This window comes from Neoarius graeffei, chromosome 6 (assembly GCF_027579695.1).
Source record: "Neoarius graeffei isolate fNeoGra1 chromosome 6, fNeoGra1.pri, whole genome shotgun sequence".
In the NCBI taxonomy this organism is placed as follows: domain Eukaryota; kingdom Metazoa; phylum Chordata; class Actinopteri; order Siluriformes; family Ariidae; genus Neoarius; species Neoarius graeffei.
The window spans coordinates 25,135,379-25,158,695 of NC_083574.1; the positions used below are offsets into that span (position 1 = coordinate 25,135,379).

The following is a 23,317-nucleotide window of genomic DNA, read 5'->3' on the forward strand; positions in this document are numbered from 1 at the left end:
GAGGACCACGGTTATCCTGGACACTAATCAATATGAAAAACAAATGAATGAAATGCTCACGGACCCAAACACATATGAAGTATTAAAAAAAGACCCGACGGAGGAAAAGAAAAGAAGACTAAAGCTATTACTCAAACCGTTACTGGATGACAACAAAATCGATAAACAAACATACAACCACCTCATCCCCACAGCAAACATCACCCCCCGGATATACGGCACACCGAAAATTCATAAACCCGGAGCACCACTAAGACCCATAGTAGACAGTATAGGATCAGTTACCTACAACCTTTCCAAGACGCTGGCAGACATAATCAAACCACTCCTCGGACTTACAGAATACCACTGCAAAAACTCAAAACAACTGGCGAAAGAATTAAAGGAAATCAAGATAAAAAAGGATGAAATGTTTGTATCGCATGACGTCATATCCCTCTTTACAAAAACACCGGTCACAAACACACTCAACATAGTAGAAAACCGGTTAAAAGCAGACAGAACCCTGAAAAAACGCACAAAACTTACAGCACAGGACATAACAAAACTATTACATTTCATTTCCACTTCCACATTTTTCCAATTTAGAGGCATAATCTATAGACAAAAAGAGGGATTTGCAATGGGGGACCCGCTATCTGCCACTCTATGTAACTTTTTTATGGAGGATCTGGAAACCCGAGCCATAGAAACAGCACCGGATGACTGCAAACCTAACTTCTGGAAAAGATACATTGATGACATTCTCGATATAACCAAAACAGGACACACACAACAACTCACGGATCATTTAAACTCCATAGACAAGACAGGCAACATAAAATTCACACACGAAGAGGAAACGGACAAGACAATAGCTTTTTTGGACTTAAAAATACACCACACAGAAGAAGGGAACATTAGAATTACAACATACAGAAAACCTACACACACCGACCAATATCTTCTCTGGACATCTGAACATCCCATCGCACACAAAATGTCAGTAATCAGAACACTATACGACCGAGCACAGAGCATCACAGAGGAGAAAGACAGACAGGAGGCGGAACAACACATCCAACAGGCATTAAAAAACTGCCAATATCCACCGTGGGCAATTCGGAAAGGGAAATTACAGACACAAATAAAAGAAAATAAACAAACAAGAAAAAAACACTGAAAAAACAAACCGGGGCTTTGTCACACTACCATACATAAAAGGAGTCACAGAACGCATCCAACGATCCATGAGGAAATACCACATCAACACCCCGGTCAAACCATACAAGAACCTCCGACAGCTGCTACTTCACCCCAAAGACAAAATACAACTGGACAATAAATGCAACGTCATCTATGAAATCCCTTGCCGTTCATGTAATAAAGTCTATATTGGTAAAACGGGCAGATGCTTCCATACTCGAAGGAAAGAACACCAAATAGAGTGTGAAAAAGAAACAACAAGAAGACTCACAAGATCCGAAAAAGAAAAAGCAAACCAAGAAAACCTAAAATCAGCCATTTCAGACCACTGCAAACGGCAAAATCACATAATGAATTGGGAAGAGGCCAGAGTCATTCGCGCTGAAGAAAATAGATTCCAGCGTTGGATTTTAGAGGCAGTGGAGATCCGTAAGCGGGCGCAGAGGATGATGAACCGGGACGAGGGAGCGTATGCACTGTCGCACACCTGGAGGAGCGACCTGACAGCAGGAGGCGTGAACTACCTGTCAAATTGGGCGGGACGTTCACGCCTCCGTAACGCAACATCAGCTGATAAGGCACGTCACCACTCGACATCTGGTGACTGTTTCTGAAGAAGGCGGGAGATTCTCGCCGAAACTGTTAACAAGCTTAAAAAATATCCTTGTCTAAGAAACGAACTTAAAATATATATATATTATTAATAAGTTTTTGAGTTGATGAATAATGGGGGTCTGAACCACCACATGAAAAGGAAAAATACATTTACACAGATTAAAAAAACTAAAATAAAAGAAAAAAGTTGGATTTACTGGAAACCCACTTGCCATTAAATCTCCGCACTTATATACACAGTGCTGTGAAAAAGTGTTTGCCCCCTTCCTGATTTTTTTTTTTTGCATGCTTGTCACACTTAAATGTTTCAGATCATCAAACAAATTTAAATATTAGACAAAGATAACACAAGTAAACATAAAATGCAGTTTTTAAATGAAGGTTTTTATTATTAAGGGAAAAAAAATCCAAACCTACATGACCCTGTCTGAAAAAGTGATTGCCCCCTCAATCTAATAACTGGTTGGGCCACCCTTAGCAGCAATAACTGCAATCAAGCATTTGCGATAACTGGCAATGAGTATTTTAAAGCGCTGTGGAGGAATTTTGGCCCACTCATCGTTGCAGAATTGTTGTAATTCAGCCACATTGGAGGGTTTTCGAGCATAAACCGCCTTTTTAAGGTCATGCCACAGCATCTCAATCGGATTCAGGTCAGGACTTTGACTAGGCCACTCCAAAGTCTTCATTTTGTTTTTCTTAAGCCATTCAGAGGTGGACTTGCTGGTGTGTTTTGGTTCATGGTCCTGCTGCAGAACCCAAGTTGCGCTTCAGCTTGAGGTCACGAACAGATGGCCGGACATTCTCCTTCAGGATTTTTTGGTAGACAGCAGAATTCATGGTTCCATTTACCACAGCAAGTCTTCCAGGTCCTGAAGCAGCAAAACAGCCCTAGACCATCACACTACCACCACCATATTTTACTGTTGGTATGATCATCATCATCATCATGTTCCTTTTCTGAAATGCTGTGTTACTTTTACGCCAGATGTGATGGGACATACACCTTCCAAAAAGTTCAACTTTTGTCTCGTCAGTCCACAGAGTATTTTCCCAAAAGGGGACGACACTTTTTCACACAGGGTCATGTAGGTTTGGATTTTTTTCCCCTTAATAATAAAAACCTTCATTTAAAAACTGTATTTTGTGTTTACTTGTGTTATCTTTGTCTAATATTTAAATTTGTTTGATGATCTGAAACATTTAAGTGTGACAAACATGCAAAAAAAAAATCAGGAAGGGGGCAAACACTTTCACAATACTGTGTGTATATATATATATATATATATATATATATATATATATATATATACACACACACACACACACACACACACACACACACACACAGTGTGGGAAATAAGGCCGGACTGGCGGACACTAACAATTTTTGCATTTGTGCATCTTTCAAAAGCATCAAACCGAATGGCTCATGAAAAATTGTAAAGATATGGATCTAATCTATTTCCAGTTTTCTTCCAAATGTTACACTGGGTGAATACATGATGTCATTACATGGTCTGTGAAATGGGGCCCCCTGTGGGCGCAAATTTAAAAATTCATAACTTGGCCAATGATGGTCAATGATTTGCCAAAATTTACAGGCAAATCCCTCTCCCTGAGCCCTTTTGAACCAGCACAAGCATGGCCCACAACAACCCTGCCTTGGCCTGTTTTTCACCCACAGAAGCCCCGCATGAGCACTGCTTGCCGAATGAGCCCTGGCTCAAGCCAGCTTTTAAAAATTCATAACTCAGCCACCGATGATTCATAACTACCAGTAGCTACGCCAAAATTTACAGGCAACTCCCTCTCCCTGAGTGGTACACTAAATAAGACAATAATAATACACTCAATATTCACTGTTGTTTTTATTGCACAATGAAGTTGAACTAGTGTTTTAGGGTTGACAGTATCTGACTGAACCAGTCGGTTGATTAAGAGTTCAGTTTACATGAAACTTTGCAGTACAGTATTATGCTAAGTGCCAAGCTGCCAATCAGTTGATATTATTATGTGCATTTTTTAATTCATAACAAGAATGACAGTCAATCATATGCTTTGGAGGATGTAGATTTATATTTTAATAGAGTTTTTAATTTTCTTCTCTTTTCTAAGTTCTAGTCCAGCAGATTTTAGTCTGAATGCCAAATGATATTACCATGATATACCATTTTGAGTCATTTTAAAAGCCATTTTGTTACAAAGTTACTTGGAATCTCAGACTAAATTTTAACTCTATTATGTAAGAAGTTGGGACACCGTGTAAACTGTAAATAAAAACAAAAATGTGATAATTTGCAAATCATGGAAACCCTATATTTCTTTGAAAATAGTACAAAGACAGCAGATCACATGTTGAAACTGAGAAGTTTTATTGTTTTTTTTAAAAATATGTGCTCATTTTGAATTTGATGTCAGCAACACGTTTCAAAAAAGTTGGGACAGGGGCATGTCTACCACTGTGTTGCATCACCTCTACTTTTAACAACACTCTGTAAATGTTTGGGAACTGAGGAGAGCAATTGCTATAGTTTTGAAAGAGAAATGTTGTCCCATTTTTGCACGATACACAATTTCAGTTGCTCAACAGTTCGGGTCTCCTTTGTCATATTTTGAGCTTCATAATGCGCCAAATGTTTTAAATGGGAGACAGGTCTGGATTGCAGGCAGGCCAGTTAACACCTGGACTCTTTTACTACAGAACCATGCAGTTTTAATATGTGCAGAAAGCGGTTTCGCATTGTCTTACTGAAAGAAGGAAGGCCTTCCCTGAAAAATATTTTGTCTGGATGGCAGCATGTTGCCCTGAAACATGTATATATCATTCAGCATTCATGATGCCTTCCAAGATGTGCAAGCTACCCAATGTCACATGCATTAACACCCTCATACCATCACAGACGCTGGCTTTTGAACTGTGCACTGATAACAAGCCGGATGGTCCCTCTCCTATTTAGCCTGGAGGATGTGATGTCCAAGATATCTAAAAAGAATTTCAAATTTCGATTTGTCAGACCTTGGGACAATTTTCCACTTCACCTCAGTCCATCGTAAAAGAGCTCAGGCCCAGAGAAGGTTGCAGTGTTTCTGGATATTGTTTATATCTAGTTTTAACTTGCATTTGTGGATGCAGTAATGAACTGTTTTCACAGATGATGGTTTTCTGAAGTGTTCCTGAGCCCATCCAGTGATTTCCACTACAGACATGTGTCACCTGAGGTAAAACGCAGTGTCACCTGAGGGCCTGAAGATCACAGGCATCCAATGTCAGTTTTCAGCCTTGTCTCTTGCATACAGAGATTTCTCCAGATTCTCTGAATCTTTTAATGATATTATGTACCATAGATGATGTGATCCCCAAATTCTTTGCAATTTTACATTGAGGAACGTTAAATTGTTGTACTGTTTGCCCAAGCAGTCTTTTACAGAGCGGTGAACCCCTCCCCATTTTTACTTCTGAGAGACTCCGCCTCTCTGGGATGCTCTTTTTATCCCCAATCATTTTACTGACCTGCTGCCAATTAACCAAATTACTTTTTTTTAGCATTACACAACTTTTTCAGTCTTTTGTTGTCCCTGTCCCAAGTTTTCTGAAACGTGTTGCTGACATCAAATTCAAAATGAGCATATATTTTTCAAAAAACAAAATTTTTCAGTTTCAGCATTTGATACGTTGTCTTTGTACTATTTTCAATGCAATATAGGGTTTCCATGATTTGCAAATTATCGCATTCTGATTTTACTGATGTTTTACAGAGTGTCCCAACTTTTTTGGAATTGGGGTTGTAACATGTGATGAGGTGCGCCTGTGTCAAATTACTGGCTGTCTATTAACCGGTGTATCTCCGTGTCTTTCAGCATTGCCTGGAATTCGTCCCGAACCACAGTTTTCTTATGTTCAGGGAGCCAATACAGGGTTGTAACATGTGATGACTTTGTTGACATATGACTCTCCCACCACCCCTGGGAGAGTCTCAATGTGGTGTTAGTGCGACCAGGGAGGGGCGAGAACACATCAGAGAAGTCCTCCTGCAACCTCATCACCTGTGCTTTATGGGACGGTGAGAGGTGGTCTCCACAGGGGACCAGGGTGAATTGAGCTGCACTTCTTACCTTACCTCCGGTCCCAGCTCCACCCTCTCTGGAACTACCATCGCCAGAGCCACAGGAACCTCCTCTCTCCACAGTTTCAGGAGATTGAGGTAGTAAATTTGATACAGGTGCACTTCATCACGTTATCTGCCAGTTCAACTTGCCTCCAGCTGACAATCAACCACACCCCCGCTGCCACAGTCATGTTCACCACCAGCACTGAGAACTTGACATCTGGTTTTATCAAAAACAAACTGAAATGTGGAGTCTTCTGACCACAGCACATGTTTCCACTGTCTTTTGGTCCATCTGAGAGAAGTTTGGGCCCAGAGAAACTGGTGGCATTTCTGCATAAAATTGATGAATGGCTTCCTCCTTGTATAATACAGTTTCAGGTTGCATTTATAGATGCAGCAGTGGACTCTGAAGTGACAATTTTTTTTCTGAAGTACTCCTGAGCCCATGTTATATTATATTTGTCACATTAGCAAGACAGTTTCTCAGGCAGTGCCACCTGAGGGCTCGAAGGTCACGCACATTCAACAGTGGTTTCTGACCTTGTCCTTTATGCACCAAGATGTCTCCAAATTCCCCGAATCTATTCACAATATTATGCACTGTAGATTTAGAAAGACCTAAAATCTTGCGTTGAGAAATGTTCTTTCTGAATTGACTAACAATTCTCTCATGAAATTTGGCACAAAGGAGTAAGCCATGACCCCTCCTTGCTTGCAAAGACTGAGCCTTGCTGAGCAAAGACTGTACATGCTCCTTCAATCATGTATAACATACCCCATGTACCCAATCTTTTATATCCAATCATGTATAATGTACCAATTAACCTGTTTATTGTGGAATCTTGCAAAAAGGTGTTACTTAAATATCCTATAAGCTTTTCAGTATGATTTTGCCTCTGTCTCAACTTGTGTGTGTGTGTGTTGCAGGCATCAAATTCCAACTTCATTTATATTTACAAAATACAATTAAGTTGCTCATTAAAACAATTCAAAATCTTTTCTTTATACTTTTGTCTGTTAAATAAAGTTTCACATGAATTAACAAATCATAGATTTTTGTTTATATTGCATTTTGGAAAAGATCCCAACCTTTCTGGAAATGGGGAAGTCAGATCTGTTTCGACCTCGCTTTGACCGTCACTACAGTCTAAAAAAGGAATGATCACCTTTGTTTTGCCTATCACCGAGACCATATGTCAACAAAGTCATGTCCATGACCTCCGGAAGCAGAACGACTCGCGTTATAAATGGCAGAGATTGCTCCCGGTTCAGTCTCTCACCTTGATCGCCTCGTACAAGACCATAAGTAAGAGACCCATAAGGTAAGAAATCCTGATTTCTTTGCTTTACATTCCACTAATTCGTTACCTGCGTGGTACGGGTGCCTTGTGTCCCCGAGGATTGTTGTGGTTTGTGTATTTCTGAGCTACGTGCTTAGCTTAATTTGGCGGTAGGCTGTAAGCTTGTTTTTTTCAGGTATCCTTTTTGTTTGAAGTTATATGTGCTAGATTTCCGGGAAATCTGAGTTTGATACCACTGTGTGCCTATACCGCTGTTCACAGCTGTGGGCTTAGTGCGAGCCCACTAAGTGCGTTTGCGCGCTGGTGTGGGCCGCCGTAATACCTATGTTTTGTGTTTTTTACTGCTGTTGTCGCAGCCGGAAATCGTGTGAGCCTGTCAGACTGCTGTTAAAGGCCACCTACGGTAGCGCTATATTTGTTTGAATTGTCCTATATCGCCACGGTAAGTGGATTTGTTATTTGAGTTTCATGCTGTGTTTTGGTGTGCACCTGCTATTGTGTTGTGCCTTTTTTTGTTGTTGTTCACTGGTGTAGCCTGCTAGATGCGTTTGCATGCTGTGCAGGCCTCGGCAGTATTTCCCTGCCACACCCTATACCCCTGTCTGCAGCTGGTGAGGCTACTGTGCATTCGTGCGCTGGTGCGGGCCATCATAATACTGTGTGCTGTGTTTTTCCTGTTTCCATGAGGTGCATTCAGGTGCAGACCATGACAGTGCTCCTCTGCGATGCCTCCTCTGCCATGCCCTATACCCCTGATTGCAGCTGGTGGGGCTAGTGTGTGCCCGCTAAGTGCATTCGTGCGCTGGTCCGGGCCACCATCATGATCCTGTGGCATACCCTATACTGCTGTTCACAGCCGGTGGGGCTACTGTGCGCCCGCTAAGTGCATTCGTGCGCTGGTGCGAGCCATCATAATGCTGTGTGCTGTGCTTTTTCTATTTCCATCAGGTGGATTCAGGTGCAGGCCGCGACAGTGCTCCTCTGCCACGCTCTATACCCCTGTTCACAGCTGGTGGGGCTAGTGTGTGCCCGCTAAGTGCATTCGTGCGCTGGTGCGGGCCACCATCGTGATCCTGCGGCATACCCTATACCGCTGTTCACAGCCAGTGGGGGTAGTGTGCGCCTGCTAAGTGCATTTGCGCGCTGGTGCAGGTCACCATAATACCTTGGTGGACTACTCGAGGAGGACTCCAGACTTCAGAATGCCTAGGCCTCTGTGTGGCTACGATGGCTTCCCACTACTGCAGGATTTGCAGGGCCTCAATGGAGTTCCAGAGATGGGCACAGGGAGTGTCCAATGTGCCTTGGAGCTGCCCACATGCTGGAGGATGTGGACAACCCCTGCAGCACGGCGTGCAACCTCTCCGGGGGGAAAGACCGAGCCGGTCCAGCCAGGTGGGTGGCCATGTGCGCGAGAGCCGGAGAGAGAGGCGACGCTCCCCCAACCAGCCATCCCTCTCCAGTAAGCATGGGCATGAGCACAAATGCAAGCATTCACGTGACTGGCAACGGGAGTCCCCCCACAGGCCTGCCCAAAGAGAGGCGCCCAGACCTGCTAAGCGCCCTGCCTCAGCTATGGTGATGGAGAGTGGTAACGCGGAGTCGCTCTAGAGCCTCTCAGTTCTCCAGGCTCTGTCACAGAGGATGGACATGCTGGAAGGTCACCAGGGCTCGTCATCTACTTCCCTGCCCCAGGCCAGGGGGGTACACTCTCATCCAGGCCTGAGAGCTATGGTGAGGAGGATGGGCGGGTCGATGTGGATGTGCTATCCCTCTACGCTCCCCACACAGCGACAGACAACACAACAGGTAGGGACGGCCTCGGGGGAGACCTGCATTCTGGCTCTGCAGAGCCGGCTGACGGCTCCACAGGGACGGAAGAGGCCCCCTGTCAGCTCCCTGGTGTCACGGGTGCTGAGTGCTGCCAAGGTCCTGGGCCTTCAGGCGCCTGCACCTGCCCCGGCTCCTTTGGGAGGAGTTTGGGAGGGCGCCTCTCGCGCTACCCCACCACCTCCTATACCTGTGGCGGATGATTACACAGCAATGCTCAAATCAACATGGGGTAAGGCGTCGCAAGGCCCCCGGTTTCATGCAGGCTGCCGCCAACTGACAGCTGGTTACCCAGTTGAGACTGGACTGGGGGACATGCCACCAGTTGAGCCATCAATGGCCACATCAACATCCCTGGGCCTTGCCCACGTATCCCCCAATCCACGTTGCCCTCGTAAGGAGTGCGCCAAGACGGACCGCCTGGCCACTCGCTCTTTTAATGCATCGGCACGAGCGGCCCGAATGGGTAACGCTCTAACCATCACCCTGGCAGCTCTATGGAAGACACTGAGCGCAGACAATCAGGACACCAGGGCCCTGGTGGACGCAGCTCTTTCTTCCCACTCCCAGCTGACACAAGATGTGGGGGACGCTATGGCCTCTGCGGTGCTGTGCCACAGACAGGTTTGGCTGGCGCAAACCTCCCTGCCGGAAGCCATCGAGCAGGAGCTGCTAAGCCTCCCCGTGGCGCCTGGGCACATCTTTCACCCAGGATCCCAGAAGGTACTTGATCGCACTGCGGCATCTAGGGAAGCTGTCCAGTGTGTGTGCGGTAAGTCGGCTTCAACTGCCAGCCAGGTGCTTATGGGTAGGTATAGGCTGCGGCAGCCTACCCGGACTCCGCCGGCGGGCAACGACGCGATGGCCCCACAGGACTGGTGATTTTGTGCACCCGACCGAAGTACGGCCCCAAATCCCCGACCCAGGGGAAGAAGAGGACTGCAGCGGGGCACAGGCAGGGGTGCAGGCCACGGCAGCGGTCCTGCATAGGAGTCTTGGGTCGCCCGTCGATTGTCCTTCCCAGCTGTCACGGACCTCCTGGGAGGGGATTGCGCCAGATCCTTGGGTCATGGCTACGGTGGCTCGCAGCTACCTATTGCAATTTCGACGGCGACCCCCTACATTTTCAGGGGCCAGGGTAACATCCGTAAAAGACCCGGCTTTGATGTCCGTACTCATCAAGGAGGTTCAAGAGTTACTTCTAAAAGGGGCCATCTCAGAAGTACCGCCCAGTGCACAGCTCACTGGGTTCTACTCCAAGTATTTTATTGTTCCCAAAACAGACGGCGGTCATCGGCCTGTTCTCAACCTCAGGCCCTTGAACCGATATCTCAAGATGCTGCCTTTCAAGATGGTCCACACAAGAGTGGTGATACAGTCCATCTGGCAGTGGGAGTGGTTCACATCTCTGGACCTAAAGGACACGTATTTCCACGTCCCAATCTGCCCAGAACACAGGCCCTTCCTGCGCTTTGCCTTCCAGTTCCAGGTCCTTCCTTTTGGCCTTTACCTGGCCCCAAGGGTTTTTACTCGAGTGGTGTCAGCCGCGCTGTCCCCCCCTCCAGGCTTGAGGTCTGAAAATCCTACCTTACCTGGACGATTGGCTCATCTGCACCCCCTCCCGAGAGCAGGTAGTGCACGACACAGACACAGTTCTGGCCCACATCCAATCCTTGGACTTCACGGTCAACCACAAGAAGATTAACCTGCAACCCCGCCAACAGGTGGAATTCCTTGGCATCTTCCTCGACTCAGTTGGCATGACTGCATCTCTCACTCCACGGAGAGTGGACAGCTTGATCGAAATGCTGAAGTATTTCCGCTTGGGCAGTCTTGTTACGGCTCACAGAGTCCAGAAGTTGCTGGGTTTGATGGCTGCGGCAGCAGCAATAATTCCTCTTGGCCTGCTGAGGGCACGCCCCCTGCGGTGCTGGTTCAACGCTTTCCATCTCCATCCAAAAGATGACAGGCAGGTGAGGCTGCGTGTGTCTCGGGCTTGCATCCAAGCTCTATGTCCTTGGAGGCAACCCCCGTGGATGTTGGAGCACATAAACGTCCTCGAACTGAAGGCCATCCATCTCGCTCTTCGAAGATTCCTGCTGGTGTTGCAATACTAACATGTTCTTGTGAGAACAGACAGCACCTTGGCGGTGTATCATGTGAATCACCAAGGGGGCACGAGGTCCCGGCGGTGCCTCCAGGTGGCGGAAGAGTTGCTGACATGGGCATGGCTACAACCCTCTTCACGGAGGGCAGTGCACATCCCGAGTGTGGAGAACAGAGCGGCCGACATTCTCTCCAGGACAGGGCCACTCCCGGGAGAATGGAGACTGAACACGGACGTCATCGGCCAGATCTGGATGCAGTACGGTGTTGCACAAGTGGATCTCTTTGCATCAGCAGAGACAACACACTGCCCGGAATGGTACTCCCTCATGGGGCAGCCATGGCAGTTACCATGCAGAGCAGATCTTCTGTCACAGGCGGACGGCCGGATCTGGTATCCAAACCCAGGTGCCCTATGTCTATGGGTTTGGCCCCTGCAGAGTCCATCACTGAACAGCTAGAAGAGTCTGTTCAAGAGACACTCAATAACGCCAGGGCTCCATCTACTAGAGCTTGCTATGCACTCAGATGGAGGATCTTTTCAGATTGGTGTGCCGGCATGGGTCTTGAGCCAGCAGCTTGCCCTGTGCCACATGTTTTACGCTTCTTGCAGTCCCATTTGGATCAAAGCAAGGCAGTCAGTACAATAAAGGTCTATGTTTCGGCTATTTCAGCCTTTCACCAGGGCGCAGACAACAGACCCCTGGGTAGGCATCCTTTGATTGGCCAGTTCTTGAAGGGAGCCCGCTGGTTGTGTCCAGGTCGCACCTTGCGGGCGCCGAGCCGGGATCTGCCCACAGTCTTAACATCGCTCACTGAAGGTCCGTATGAACCTATTTCAGACGCAGATTTGTGATCTTTGTCCCTTAAGACTGCTTTTCTCTTGGCACTCTGTTCAGCAAAGTGGGTCGGAGAGCTGTGTGCTCTCTCCATTAGCGACCACTGTCTAAGGTGGCAGGCAGGAGGCACTGGCATGTCACTTTGGCCAAATCCAGCTTTTCTGCCAAAGGTTCTTAATCAGCAGTCCATCAGCCAGGTTCTGGAGGTGTCCCAATTCCAGCCTTCCTCTGCCTCGCAGGCGGAGCAGGACAAGTTGCTCACTTTGTGCCCAGTGAGGGCCTTGAGGGCTTATCTGGCCCGTACACAGTCATTGAGGAGAACACACTCAACTTTTTGTCTGTTATGGGGCAGTGAAGCGTGGGCTGACGCTTTCCAAACAGAGGCTGTCTCATTGGCTGGTGGAGGTTATTTCCCATGCTTACAGGGCTCAGGGGATACCGGTCCCTTCGGGTACGAGGGCTCACTCTACCAGAAGTGTAGCTACGTCTTGGGCTGCCCTTAGGGGTGCGACAGCAGGCAAGATCTGTGCAGCAGCTTCATGGGCTACGCTAGGGCTGTGCGATATGGGAAAAAATGAATATCCCAATACACTTTCTCCATTTCACGATATACGATATGTATCTCGATATATTTAAATCTCCTCTAAAGGACCCCATGAAATCTAACTTTTACTCTTTACTGTTTTCACTACAATCCCTGCAGATTAAATAACATTCTTGGTTAACTTTACAGGTGGTTTTCAACAACACATTTTAAATTTTCATGTTAGTGATTAATCACAATTGAGTTGAAATAAGACTATTTTTATTCAACAAAGATGTGGCACAAACTGCAAAAACAACCTTGAAAATTGCAACAAAGGGGCAAGACAATACAGAGCTGCTCAGAGCTCAAATGAATAAAGTGCAAACTCAACACTGAGAAAGACATTAGCCTAAATAAGAAAAGTGCTCTTTCATTAAATTATTTAAAAAAAATAGATCTCCAAGCTATTAACCTGACTACTGAGAATCACTGGAACATTCACAATAGAGAGAGAGACTGAGGGAGAGAAGAGAGAGATCTGCAAAACATCATTTTTCTCTTTGCACACTTTTGAACTGAATGTTTTCTGGCTCTGCCTCTCAGATGTGTATAATTCCGGTATTCCCTTCTCTGTAAAATGTCTGCGACCAGGCAACTCATGTTTGGGATCGAGTATGTTTAGTAATTTTTGGAAGCCTGGTTTTTCCACTATACTAATTGGGATCATGTCTTTGGCAATGACGTTAGTGATCGCATCCGTTATAGCTCTCCATCTCTGACTTGTTTTCTCATATGGGGTGGCTTTGGAGAACGAGGCCGCTATGGTCGTTTGTTTAGCTTGTGGGGGGTTTTAGCTCGTGGGCAAGTAGTTCGGAGTTTAAGAGACTCTTCATACTGTACCGGGTGAGTTTCAGGTGATGGAACATACGGTATTTGTAGTGCTGCTGCCTTTCGTGATGACAGGTGTTTTTTTTTTTTTGCACTCTTTACAAACTGGCATTTGCTGTTCCACGTCCTCCTCGTGATATCCAAAAAATGCCAGTTGACTGACCCCTTACTAGTTCTTTTAGAAAGTAATTTGTCGCTGAAATTGCCAGAGCTTACACGGTAGCCTATGCAGCACCAGCGATTGCACGAACTAAGTCAGCACTGTAAACTGGAACCAGGAAATCTTCCCGCCGGCAGTGTTGCCAGATACTGCTAACGTTTTCCAGCTCAAAATATGTTCAAAACCTGCCAAAATGCACTTAAAACCGCCTAATCTGGCAACACAACCGAAACTAGAAAATCTTCCCGGAAGTTCCTTTCAGCACCGAGATGTCGCCCGGGATTGGTTGGCGAGTGCGTGACGTTATTGTTTTCTTTACCCTTAGGCAGCCTCTCACGTTACTGCCTGAGGGACAGAGAGAAAACCACCGGAAAAGGTTTTAAACAAACACAAGTCGGAAGATGACCATAAAATAAATACTCGATAGTTACGATATAATAATTTTATGTATCGCACACAGAGTTTTCGTGATATATCGAGTATATTCGATATATCGCACAGCCCTAGGCTACGCCATGCATTTTACCAGATTTTACAGGGTGGACGTAACTCGCCCAGCTCCGGTTGGCGCCGCCGCCCTCATGTCCATGACCAAGCGAGGTTCTAATGATTAATTCTGGATTCCTCGTGACTCTTTTGGTATGTGTCATCCCTTTTTTAGACCGTAGTGACAGTCAGAGCGAGGTCGAAACAAATCGTAAGTTACGAAGGTAACTATGGATCTGTGAAACCGAGGGATGACCGTCACTATCCTTGTCGCTCGGACCATCCTGAGGCGCTCAAGGTAGGAGACTGAACCGGGAGCAACCTCTGCTATTTATAATGCAAGTTGTTCTGCTTCTGGAGGTCATGGACATGACTTTGTTGACATATGGTCTCGGTGATAGGCAGAACGAAGGTGATCATTCCTTTTTTAGACCGTAGTGACGGTCATCCCTCGGTCTCACAGATCCATAGTTACCATCGCAACTTACATTATGTTTGGTGTCATATGCATTGTAAATTCTCAATTGGAACTTCCTTGAATGCACAACAGGTTATGTGACTATCCTCTGTTGCAAGAGAACTTTGTGTGTGTGTGTGTGTGTGTGTGTGTGTGTGTGCGCGCACACACAGTAGTGTGAAAAAGTGTTTGCCCCTTCCTGATTTCTTTTTTTTTTGCATGTGTCACACTTAAATGTTTCAGATCATCAAACAAATTTAAATATTCGACAAAGATAACACAAGTAAACACAAAATGCAGTTTTTAAATGAAGGTTTTTATTATTAAGGGAAAAAAATCCAAACCTACATGACCCTGTGTGAAAAAGTGATCCCCCCCCCCCGTTAAAACATAAATTAACTGTGCTTTATCATATATTTGGAAAGCTGAGTTCAATTTCTCTAGCCACACCCAGGCCTGATTACTGTCACACCTGTTCTCAATTAAGAAATCACTTAAATCGGACCTGCCTGACAAAGTGAAGTAGACCAAAAGATCCTCAAAAGCTAGACATCATGCTGTGATCCAAAGAAATTCAGGAACAAATGAGAAACAAAGTAATTGAGACCTATCAGTCGGGAATAGGTTATAAAGCCATTTCTAAAGCTTTGGGACTCCAGCGAACCACAGTGAGAGCCATTATCCACAAATGGCGACAACATGGAACAGTGGTAAACCTTCCCAGGAGTGGCTGGCCGACCAAAATTACCCCAAGAGTGCAGCGACAACTCATCCAAGAGGTCACAAAAGACCCCACAACAACATCCAAAGAACTGCAGGCCTCACTTGCCTCAGTTAAGGTCAGTGTTCATGACTCCACCATAAGAAAGAGACTGGGCAAAAATGGCCTGCATGACAGAGTTCCAAGACGAAAACCACTGCAGAGCAAAAAGAACAAAGGCTTCTCAGTTTTGTCAGAAAACATCTGGATGAGCCTCAAGATTTTTGGGAAAATACTCTGCGGACTGGTGAGACAAAAGTTGAACTTTTTGGAAGGCGTATGTCCCATTACATCTGGCGTAAAAGGAACAGCATTTCAGAAAAGGAACATCATATCAACAGTAAAATATGGTGGTGACAGTGTGATGGTCTGGGGCTGTTTTGCTGCTTCAGGACCTGGAAGATTTGCTGTAGTAAATCAGTCCCCCCAGGATTTTGCGGGCCTTTTTTGTGATTGTTGCGGGCTAAAATGTCTGATGTTGCGGGGGGGTTTCCAAAAAATTGCGATGAAAGTTGCAGTGTTTTTTAGGTTTTTGTTGCGATTACATTGCGGGAGGAAGTGAAAGTTGCGAGAAATTGTTGCGATTTTCTCTTTTTGTGATTAAAATTGAGTGATATGTTAAATATTAAGTTATTACTGAAAAACTATTGATTAAAAAAAAAACAGACACTGAGAAATGGTCCTATAAACAACTTTACCAGGACTACAAAAATGCAGAAAAATAGGCTTTACTTATCCAAATGCACCCGTTGGTTCAAAAGTTAAAGTGCATAGAACCTCAGAGCACAACATGAATTTACCTTAAAATATAATATAAATGCCTCAGCTTTCACGTAAGAAAAAAAAAACTATTAATACTAGTACTGTGTGCAGGCAGTCTCTCCTGAAGACTAAATTAAACAATAATTATAAACTAATAAAATAAATGGCTCAGGCTTCATAGAAGGAAAAAAAAACAATTTGAACAGAATCTCACAGTATGATGCTGAAGCTGCCTAAACAATGGAAAATAAAATACCATTTTGGCAAAAATGTTGGCATCCATTAATTTCTTGCATTAAGTAAAAAAAATAAAGTGCACACAGTCCTTCACTGTAAACAAAACACTTTCAGTAACAGAATTTAAGTCTATATACAGGTAAACACTGACTCGCACATGCTGCTTCTCTTGAACGTATACATGGAAGTAAGGCAGAAGGTAGTTTGTCGACGTCACCTCAAGACAACGCCAACGATTGGTCAAATTTGCGGGAAAGTTGCAGTGATTGGATATAATTGCAACACTGCCCTGAATTTGCGGGGATTGGTTGAATTTGCGCTGAAGTTGCAAATCGCAACATCGCGAAATCCTGGAGGGTCTGGTAAATGGAACCATGAATTCTGCTGTCTACCAAAAAATCCTGAAGGAGAATGTCCGGCCATCTGTTCGTGGCCTCAAGCTGAAGCGCAACTTGGGTTCTGCAGCAGGACAATGATCCAAACACACCAGGAAGTCCACCTCTGAATGGCTTAAGAAAAACAAAATGAAGACTTTGGAGTGGCCTAGTCAAAGTCCGGACCTGAACCCGATTGAGATGCTGTGGCATGACCTTAAAAAGGCGGTTCATGCTCGAAAACCCTCCAATGTGGCTGAATTACAACAATTCTGCAAAGATGAGTGGGCCAAAATTCCTCCACAGCGCAATAAAAGACTCATTGCCAGTTATCGCAAATGCTTGATTGCAGTTATTGCTGTTAAGGGTGGCCCAACCAGTTATTAGATTTAGGGGGCAATCACTATTTCACACAGGGTCATGTAGGTTTGGATTTTTTTTTCCCTTAATAATAAAAACCTTCATTTAAAAACTGCATTTTGTGTTTACTTGTGTTATCTTTGTCGAATATTTAAATTTGTTTGATAATCTGAAACATTTAAGTGTGACAAACATGCAAAAAAATAAGAAATCAGGAAAGGGGCAAACACTTTTTCACACCACTGTAGATCACATGCTTACAACCATGCTCATCGTGGTTGTAAAGAGTTGCTGTGAGTTGATGTATCTTTCCTGGCAGCTCAAACCAGAGAAAAATGCTTGAAACATTTTAGTTTACATTTAGTAAGTGAAGAATATATTAAATTTTCACTTTCTTAAATAACTGATGGAAAATAAACTTTCACAATAGTCCAATATTTTTATATTTTCCAATATCATTAGTGTAAATAGAATATTATACAGGTGGCACGGTGGTGTAGTGGTTAGAGCTGTCGCCTCACAGCAAGAAGGTCCTGGGTTCGAGCCCCGGGGCTGGCGAGGGCCTTTCTGTGTGGAGTTTGCATGTTCTCCCCGTGTCTGCGTGGGTTTCCTCCGGGTGCTCTGGTTCCCCCACAGTCCAAAGACATGCAGGTTAGGTTAACTGGTGACTCTAAATTGACTGTAGGTGTGAATGTGAGTGTGAATGGTTGTCTGTGTCTATGTGTCAGCCCTGTGATGACCTGGCGACTTGTCCAGGGTGTACCCCGCCTTTCGCCCGTAGTCAGCTGGGATAGGCTCCAGCTTGCCTGCGACCCTGTAGAAGGATAAAGTGGCTAGAGATAATGAGATGAGATGAGAATATTATACAACCCTAATTCTAAAAGAGTTGGGATGCTGTATAAAATGTAAATAAAAACAGAATGCAATGATTTGCAAATCTCATAAACCCATATATTTTTCACAATAGAACATAGACAACATATCACATGTTTAAACTGAGAAAATGTACCATTTTAAGAAAGAAATAAGGTCATTTTAAATTTCATGGCAGCAACACGTCTCAAAAAAGTTGGGACAGGGGCATGTTTACCACTGTGTAGCATCTCCTCTTCTTTTAACAATAGTCCATAAACACCTGGCAACTGAGGAGACCAATTGCTGTACTTTTGAAAGAGAAATGTTGTCCCATTCTTACCTGATATACAATTTCAGTTGCTCAACTGATTGGGGTCTCCTCTGTCAAATTTTTACTTCATAATGCACCAAATGTTTTAAATGGGAGACAGGTCTGAACTGCAGGCAGACCAGTTTAGCACCCAGACTCTTTTACTATGGAACCATAAGGTTTTAATATGTGCAGAAAGCGGTTTGGCATTGTCTTGCTGAAAGAAGGAAGGCCTTTCCTAAAAAAAGATTTTGTCTGGATGGCAGCATGTTGCTCTGAAACGTGTATCTATCATTCAGATGCCTTCCCAAATGTACAAGCTACTCATGTCCTATGCACTAATGCACCCTCATACCATCACAGATGCTGGCTTTTGAACTGTGCACTGATAACAAGCTGGATGGTCTCCTCTCCTCTTTAGACCGGTGGAAGTAGCGTTCATGGTTTCCAAAACAAATTTCAAATTTTGATTCGTCTGACCACAGAACGGTTTTCCACTTAGCCTCAGTCCATTTTAAATGAGTTTTGGCCCAGAGAAGACAGCGGTGTTTCTGGATCATGTTCACATATAGCTTCTTCCTTGCATACTAGCGCTAGAACCTGCATTTGTGGATGGCACGGTGAACTGTGTTCACAGACAGTGATTTCTGGAAATGTTCTTGAGCCCATTCAGTGATTTCCATTACAGAATCATGTCTGCTTTTAATGCAGTGCTGCCTGAGGGCCCAAAGATCACGGGCATCCAGTATTGATTTTTGGCCTTGTCCCTTGCGCAGAGATTTCGTCAGATTCTCCGAATCTTTTGATTATATTATATACTGTAGATAATGAGATATTGAAAGTCTTCACAATTTTACATTGAGGAACATTATTCCACAATTAGTAGACACAGTCTTTCACAGACTGGTGAACTTCTGCCCATCTTTACTTCTGAGAGACTCAGCCTCTCTAAGATGCTCTTTTTATACCTGTAAAAATGTAAAATATATTTTACACAGTGTCCCAACTTTTTTGGAATTGGGGTTGTAGGCTACTCATAAATTATTGTTTATATTATGTGCTATGAAAAACATTTCAACTTAAATAAGCCCACACTCCCTCTGAAAAAGTATTTTCCGCTATATCTTGAAAAAAATATTATATATGTAAAATATTCTCATAATATATATATTTATCTTATGAGAATACCTGAGAAATTTGTTTTACATGAGCCAAAACTGCAGGGTTAATAGCATACTAGGAAACTGTTTGTTTGCTTGAGAAAAACAGCAATGGCTAAGCAGTGGCAGGCAGGAACTGGAAGATTCTTCCAACTATTTAAGATCTGGATATACACTTAATGAGAGGAGTCTGCTTATGTAATGAAAATATATATATGATATATGTCTCATCTCATCTCATTATCTCTAGCCGCTTTATCCTTCTACAGGGTCGCAGGCAAGCTGGAGCCTATCCCAGCTGACTACGGGCGAAAGGCGGGGTACACCCTGGACAAGTCGCCAGGTCATCACAGGGCTGACACATAGACACAGACAACCATTCATACTCACATTCACACCTACGGTCAATTTAGAGTCACTGGTTAACCTAACCTGCATGTCTTTGGACTGTGGGGGAAACCGGAACACCCGGAGGAAACCCACGCGGACACGGGGAGAACATGCAAACTCCACACAGAAAGGCCCTCGCCGGCCCCGGGGCTCGAACCCAGGACCTTCTTGCTGTGAGGCGACAGCGCTAACCACTACACCACCGTGCCGCCCTATGATATATGTATTAATTATATATTTTATATGTGCAAGATATAAATGTATGCTTATGTATTTATAATAAGGGGTAATAAGGGGGCGTGGGAAACTGAGGGGGTTTATGCTGCATTCGACTTGCATCAGAAGTGGAAAGCTGCATTTTGTCATTACATCATTTTTGACTGTATGCAGTGAAGCTATGAGAAAAAAATTGGATGCTCCATCTTTGTCTTTTGTTAGCAACAAGCTAGCCAGCTAGCCACAGAGTGATGTATATTTCCCTCCTTACAACAGCCAACTGTATTCAATGTTGTAAATTTAACAAGCAAATATGGCTGCATGTTAATTAATGTCCAGCAAATACTTAATTTAAATAAATATAATTCATTGAAAGGTAGACTGCCTTTCAGATTTTTAAAGTGTAGGTTATAAAAATAATTTTCCCTGACTCCCAATTATTTTTGTTTAGTGGACTGAATTCGAATCACAGACTTCCAATTTTATGAGTTTTTTTTTTTTAAAGAGAACAATTAATGAATTTAGGGCCACATGGTCCTAAATTCTACGCTATTTTTTCCTGCTTCAACGTGACCTAATTCAAGATCATGCATCACATGGTGGGCTTTCCCCATTTGCACAAGGCATTGTGGGATACAAATTTGAAACAGGAGAAGAAAATGTGTGAATGAAACGTGAAAGACCGACTACAGTAACAGAAAGCGAGAAGAAAAGACGTTATATTGTGAAGGAAAGGAAACGCTGGACGAAACTAATAAATATCAGCAGTGAGCACCTCGGTGTGATCAGCTGTTCGTTTAGCAATAGAGTGATGTAACTGTCAATGTATGGACTTTGTCTGCTTGACTGCGCGAAGCGAGTGATTTCTTGCACATTTTTTGCTAAGGAATACCCTCAACTTAAATAACATCCAGCCACAGAATGGCCTGATATTTTGTGAGATATTACAGAAATAAACATATCACAATGACCAAACTTCAGAGGGGACTAAATTTCACCGATTTTATGAAATCGAAAGGCTGTCTTGCTTGAAAGGTGCCATTTTGTTGACTGCTGTGATGCTGTGCACAGGCATACTGATTTTAAATCACTAACTGAACTCTGAATTGAGAAGAACACAATGAGTTCCAGAGTAGGAAGTCTGAATTGAGGGGCATTTTCTTTGTTTTTTCCAAGGTGGAGGTCTACGAGTTATGACCTGTCGTCAAATGCAGCATTAGTGTAGTTAGTGAGTATGTGTTTGCTTGTGTCTGTGCATGTGGTGCATTGCCAAGGGGGTAAACATCCCCCATACAAACACTGACTCCAACAAAGCATTTCTCACCTTACACACACGAGCGATACGTGAAACAATGGTGGTTTCAAAGAAATCAAACTCTTTTCCTGTTTCACTGAAGAAGAAGTAAATTTTGTCATCATCACCCACTGCATTGCCTTTTGGGAGGCTCTCCTGGATGAAGGCAGAGCCTACAAAAGCTGGGTCTGTGGAAAGAACAAATCCAGGTATTAGTGTAAGAAACCCAAATATTATTTTGATATCGTAAACAACAGCTCTGCTGATTATTTTTACTGATGATAAAAAATTTATACTGAATGCTTGCTTATGTACAGTATCCTCAAGAATTATTGGGACCAAACAATTATATAATAATAATAATTGAACTGGTAGTTCATGAAAATGAACTACCAGATATAAATGCAGAATTAGTTTGATACAATATTATTAGGAAAGTTAAATGGTTCTTGAGGCTTTTTTGTTTGAGAGAACCCAAGGAATCAGTTTGTAAGGCGTTCATAAGCCATTGATTTCATTCTGGTTTTTATTAGATATAAATTTACAGTGAGCAGTAAGACTCCTTGCTCTTACCTTGTAGCCAGTTCAATGAGTTTTCTGTCTTTAAGGTAGTGCCTTGCCCAAGGCTTTTATAGATGATAGGCTCATTTCCTTGAAAATTACTGACTGTAGCAGCATACAAATCTCCACCTGCAGACAAACAGATGAATTACAATTTTAGATACACACAAACAATTCTCTCTCTCATATATATATATATATATATATATATATATATATATATATATGAGAGTGATTCCACGCTTATGGGTACTGAAATGGGGACATGAACTTATTTTTAAAAATTCACCTAAAACCATTTCTTTTTTTTACCATCAGGTCACAAAACATGTAATCGTTAATGAATGATATGTTAAAAGATAACTTTAATTTTCTGAGATGTAATAAAAACATATTTATATGCCAAAGTCAGAACGTAACAGAAGTGTTGTGGACATATATATTCTCAATTTTAACAATGTAGAATTACTTTTTGAAACATAGGAAGGTGATGTTTTAGCAAATATAATTAATAAACATGTGTAGTAGAATAAACATACACATTCTTTCAATAAGATTAACATGGTATATAGCTAGATTGTAATTAATTTGTAACAGACGCGAGATGGACAGTCGTAACAGAAGTAATGTAACAGACATCATTTTGGAACTCATAGGCTTGACTTTGGCATATAAATATGTTTTTATTACATCTCAGAAAATTAAAGTTATCTTTTAACATATCATTCATTAAAGATTACATGTTTTGTGACCTGATGGTAAAAAAAGAAATGGTTTTAGGTGAATAAGTTAATGTCCCCATTTCACTACCCATAAGCGTGGAATCACTCATATATATATATATATATATACACACACACACACACATACACATACATACATACACACACACACACACACACACACACTACCGTTCAAAAGTTTGGGGTCACCCAGACAATTTTGTGTTTTCCATGAAAAGTCACTTTTATTTACCACCATAAGTTGTAAAATTAATAGAAAATATAGTCAAGACATTTTTCTGGCCATCTTGAGCATTTAATCGACCCCACAAATGTGATGCTCCAGAAACTCAATCTGCTCAAAGGAAGGTCAGCTTCTCTAAAGAGCTAAACTGTTTTCAGCTGTGCTAACATGATTGTACAAGGGTTTTCTAATCATCCATTAGCCTTCTGAGGCAATGAGCAAACACATTGTACCATTAGAACACTGGAGTGATAGTTGCTGGAAATGGGCCTCTATACATCTATGTACACCTATGTAGATATTGCACCAAAAACCAAACATTTGCAGCTGGAATAGTCATTTACCACATTAGCAATGTATAGAGTGCATTTCTGATTAGTTTAAAGTGATCGTCATTGAAAAGAACAGTGCATTTCTTTCAAAAAAATTTCAAAGTGACCCCAAACTTTTGAACGGTAGTGTGTGTGTAACCTGCATGCGTTAATTGCATGTGAAAAAAACAGTGGCATTAAAAAGAATGAAAATATACACACCAATTACAATTTTAGATACACACATCTCTCTTTT

At 43.2% G+C, this 23,317-nt stretch overlaps 1 protein-coding gene across 11 annotated transcripts in view; it reads right to left on the reverse strand.

Moving 5' to 3' along the window:
- The window catches only part of sema4ba (sema domain, immunoglobulin domain (Ig), transmembrane domain (TM) and short cytoplasmic domain, (semaphorin) 4Ba), a 520,834-nt gene that overhangs the window by 58,973 nt on the left and 438,544 nt on the right, over positions 1–23,317 (reverse strand). For all 11 annotated transcript variants that reach the window (XM_060923501.1, XM_060923496.1, XM_060923492.1 and 8 more), the window contains 2 exons: positions 21,797–21,913; positions 21,254–21,411 (listed from right to left, as the gene is read on the reverse strand). In XM_060923501.1, coding sequence (XP_060779484.1) covers positions 21,254–21,411; positions 21,797–21,913 — 275 coding nt within the window. The remainder of the gene's footprint in view (positions 1–21,253; positions 21,412–21,796; positions 21,914–23,317) is intronic.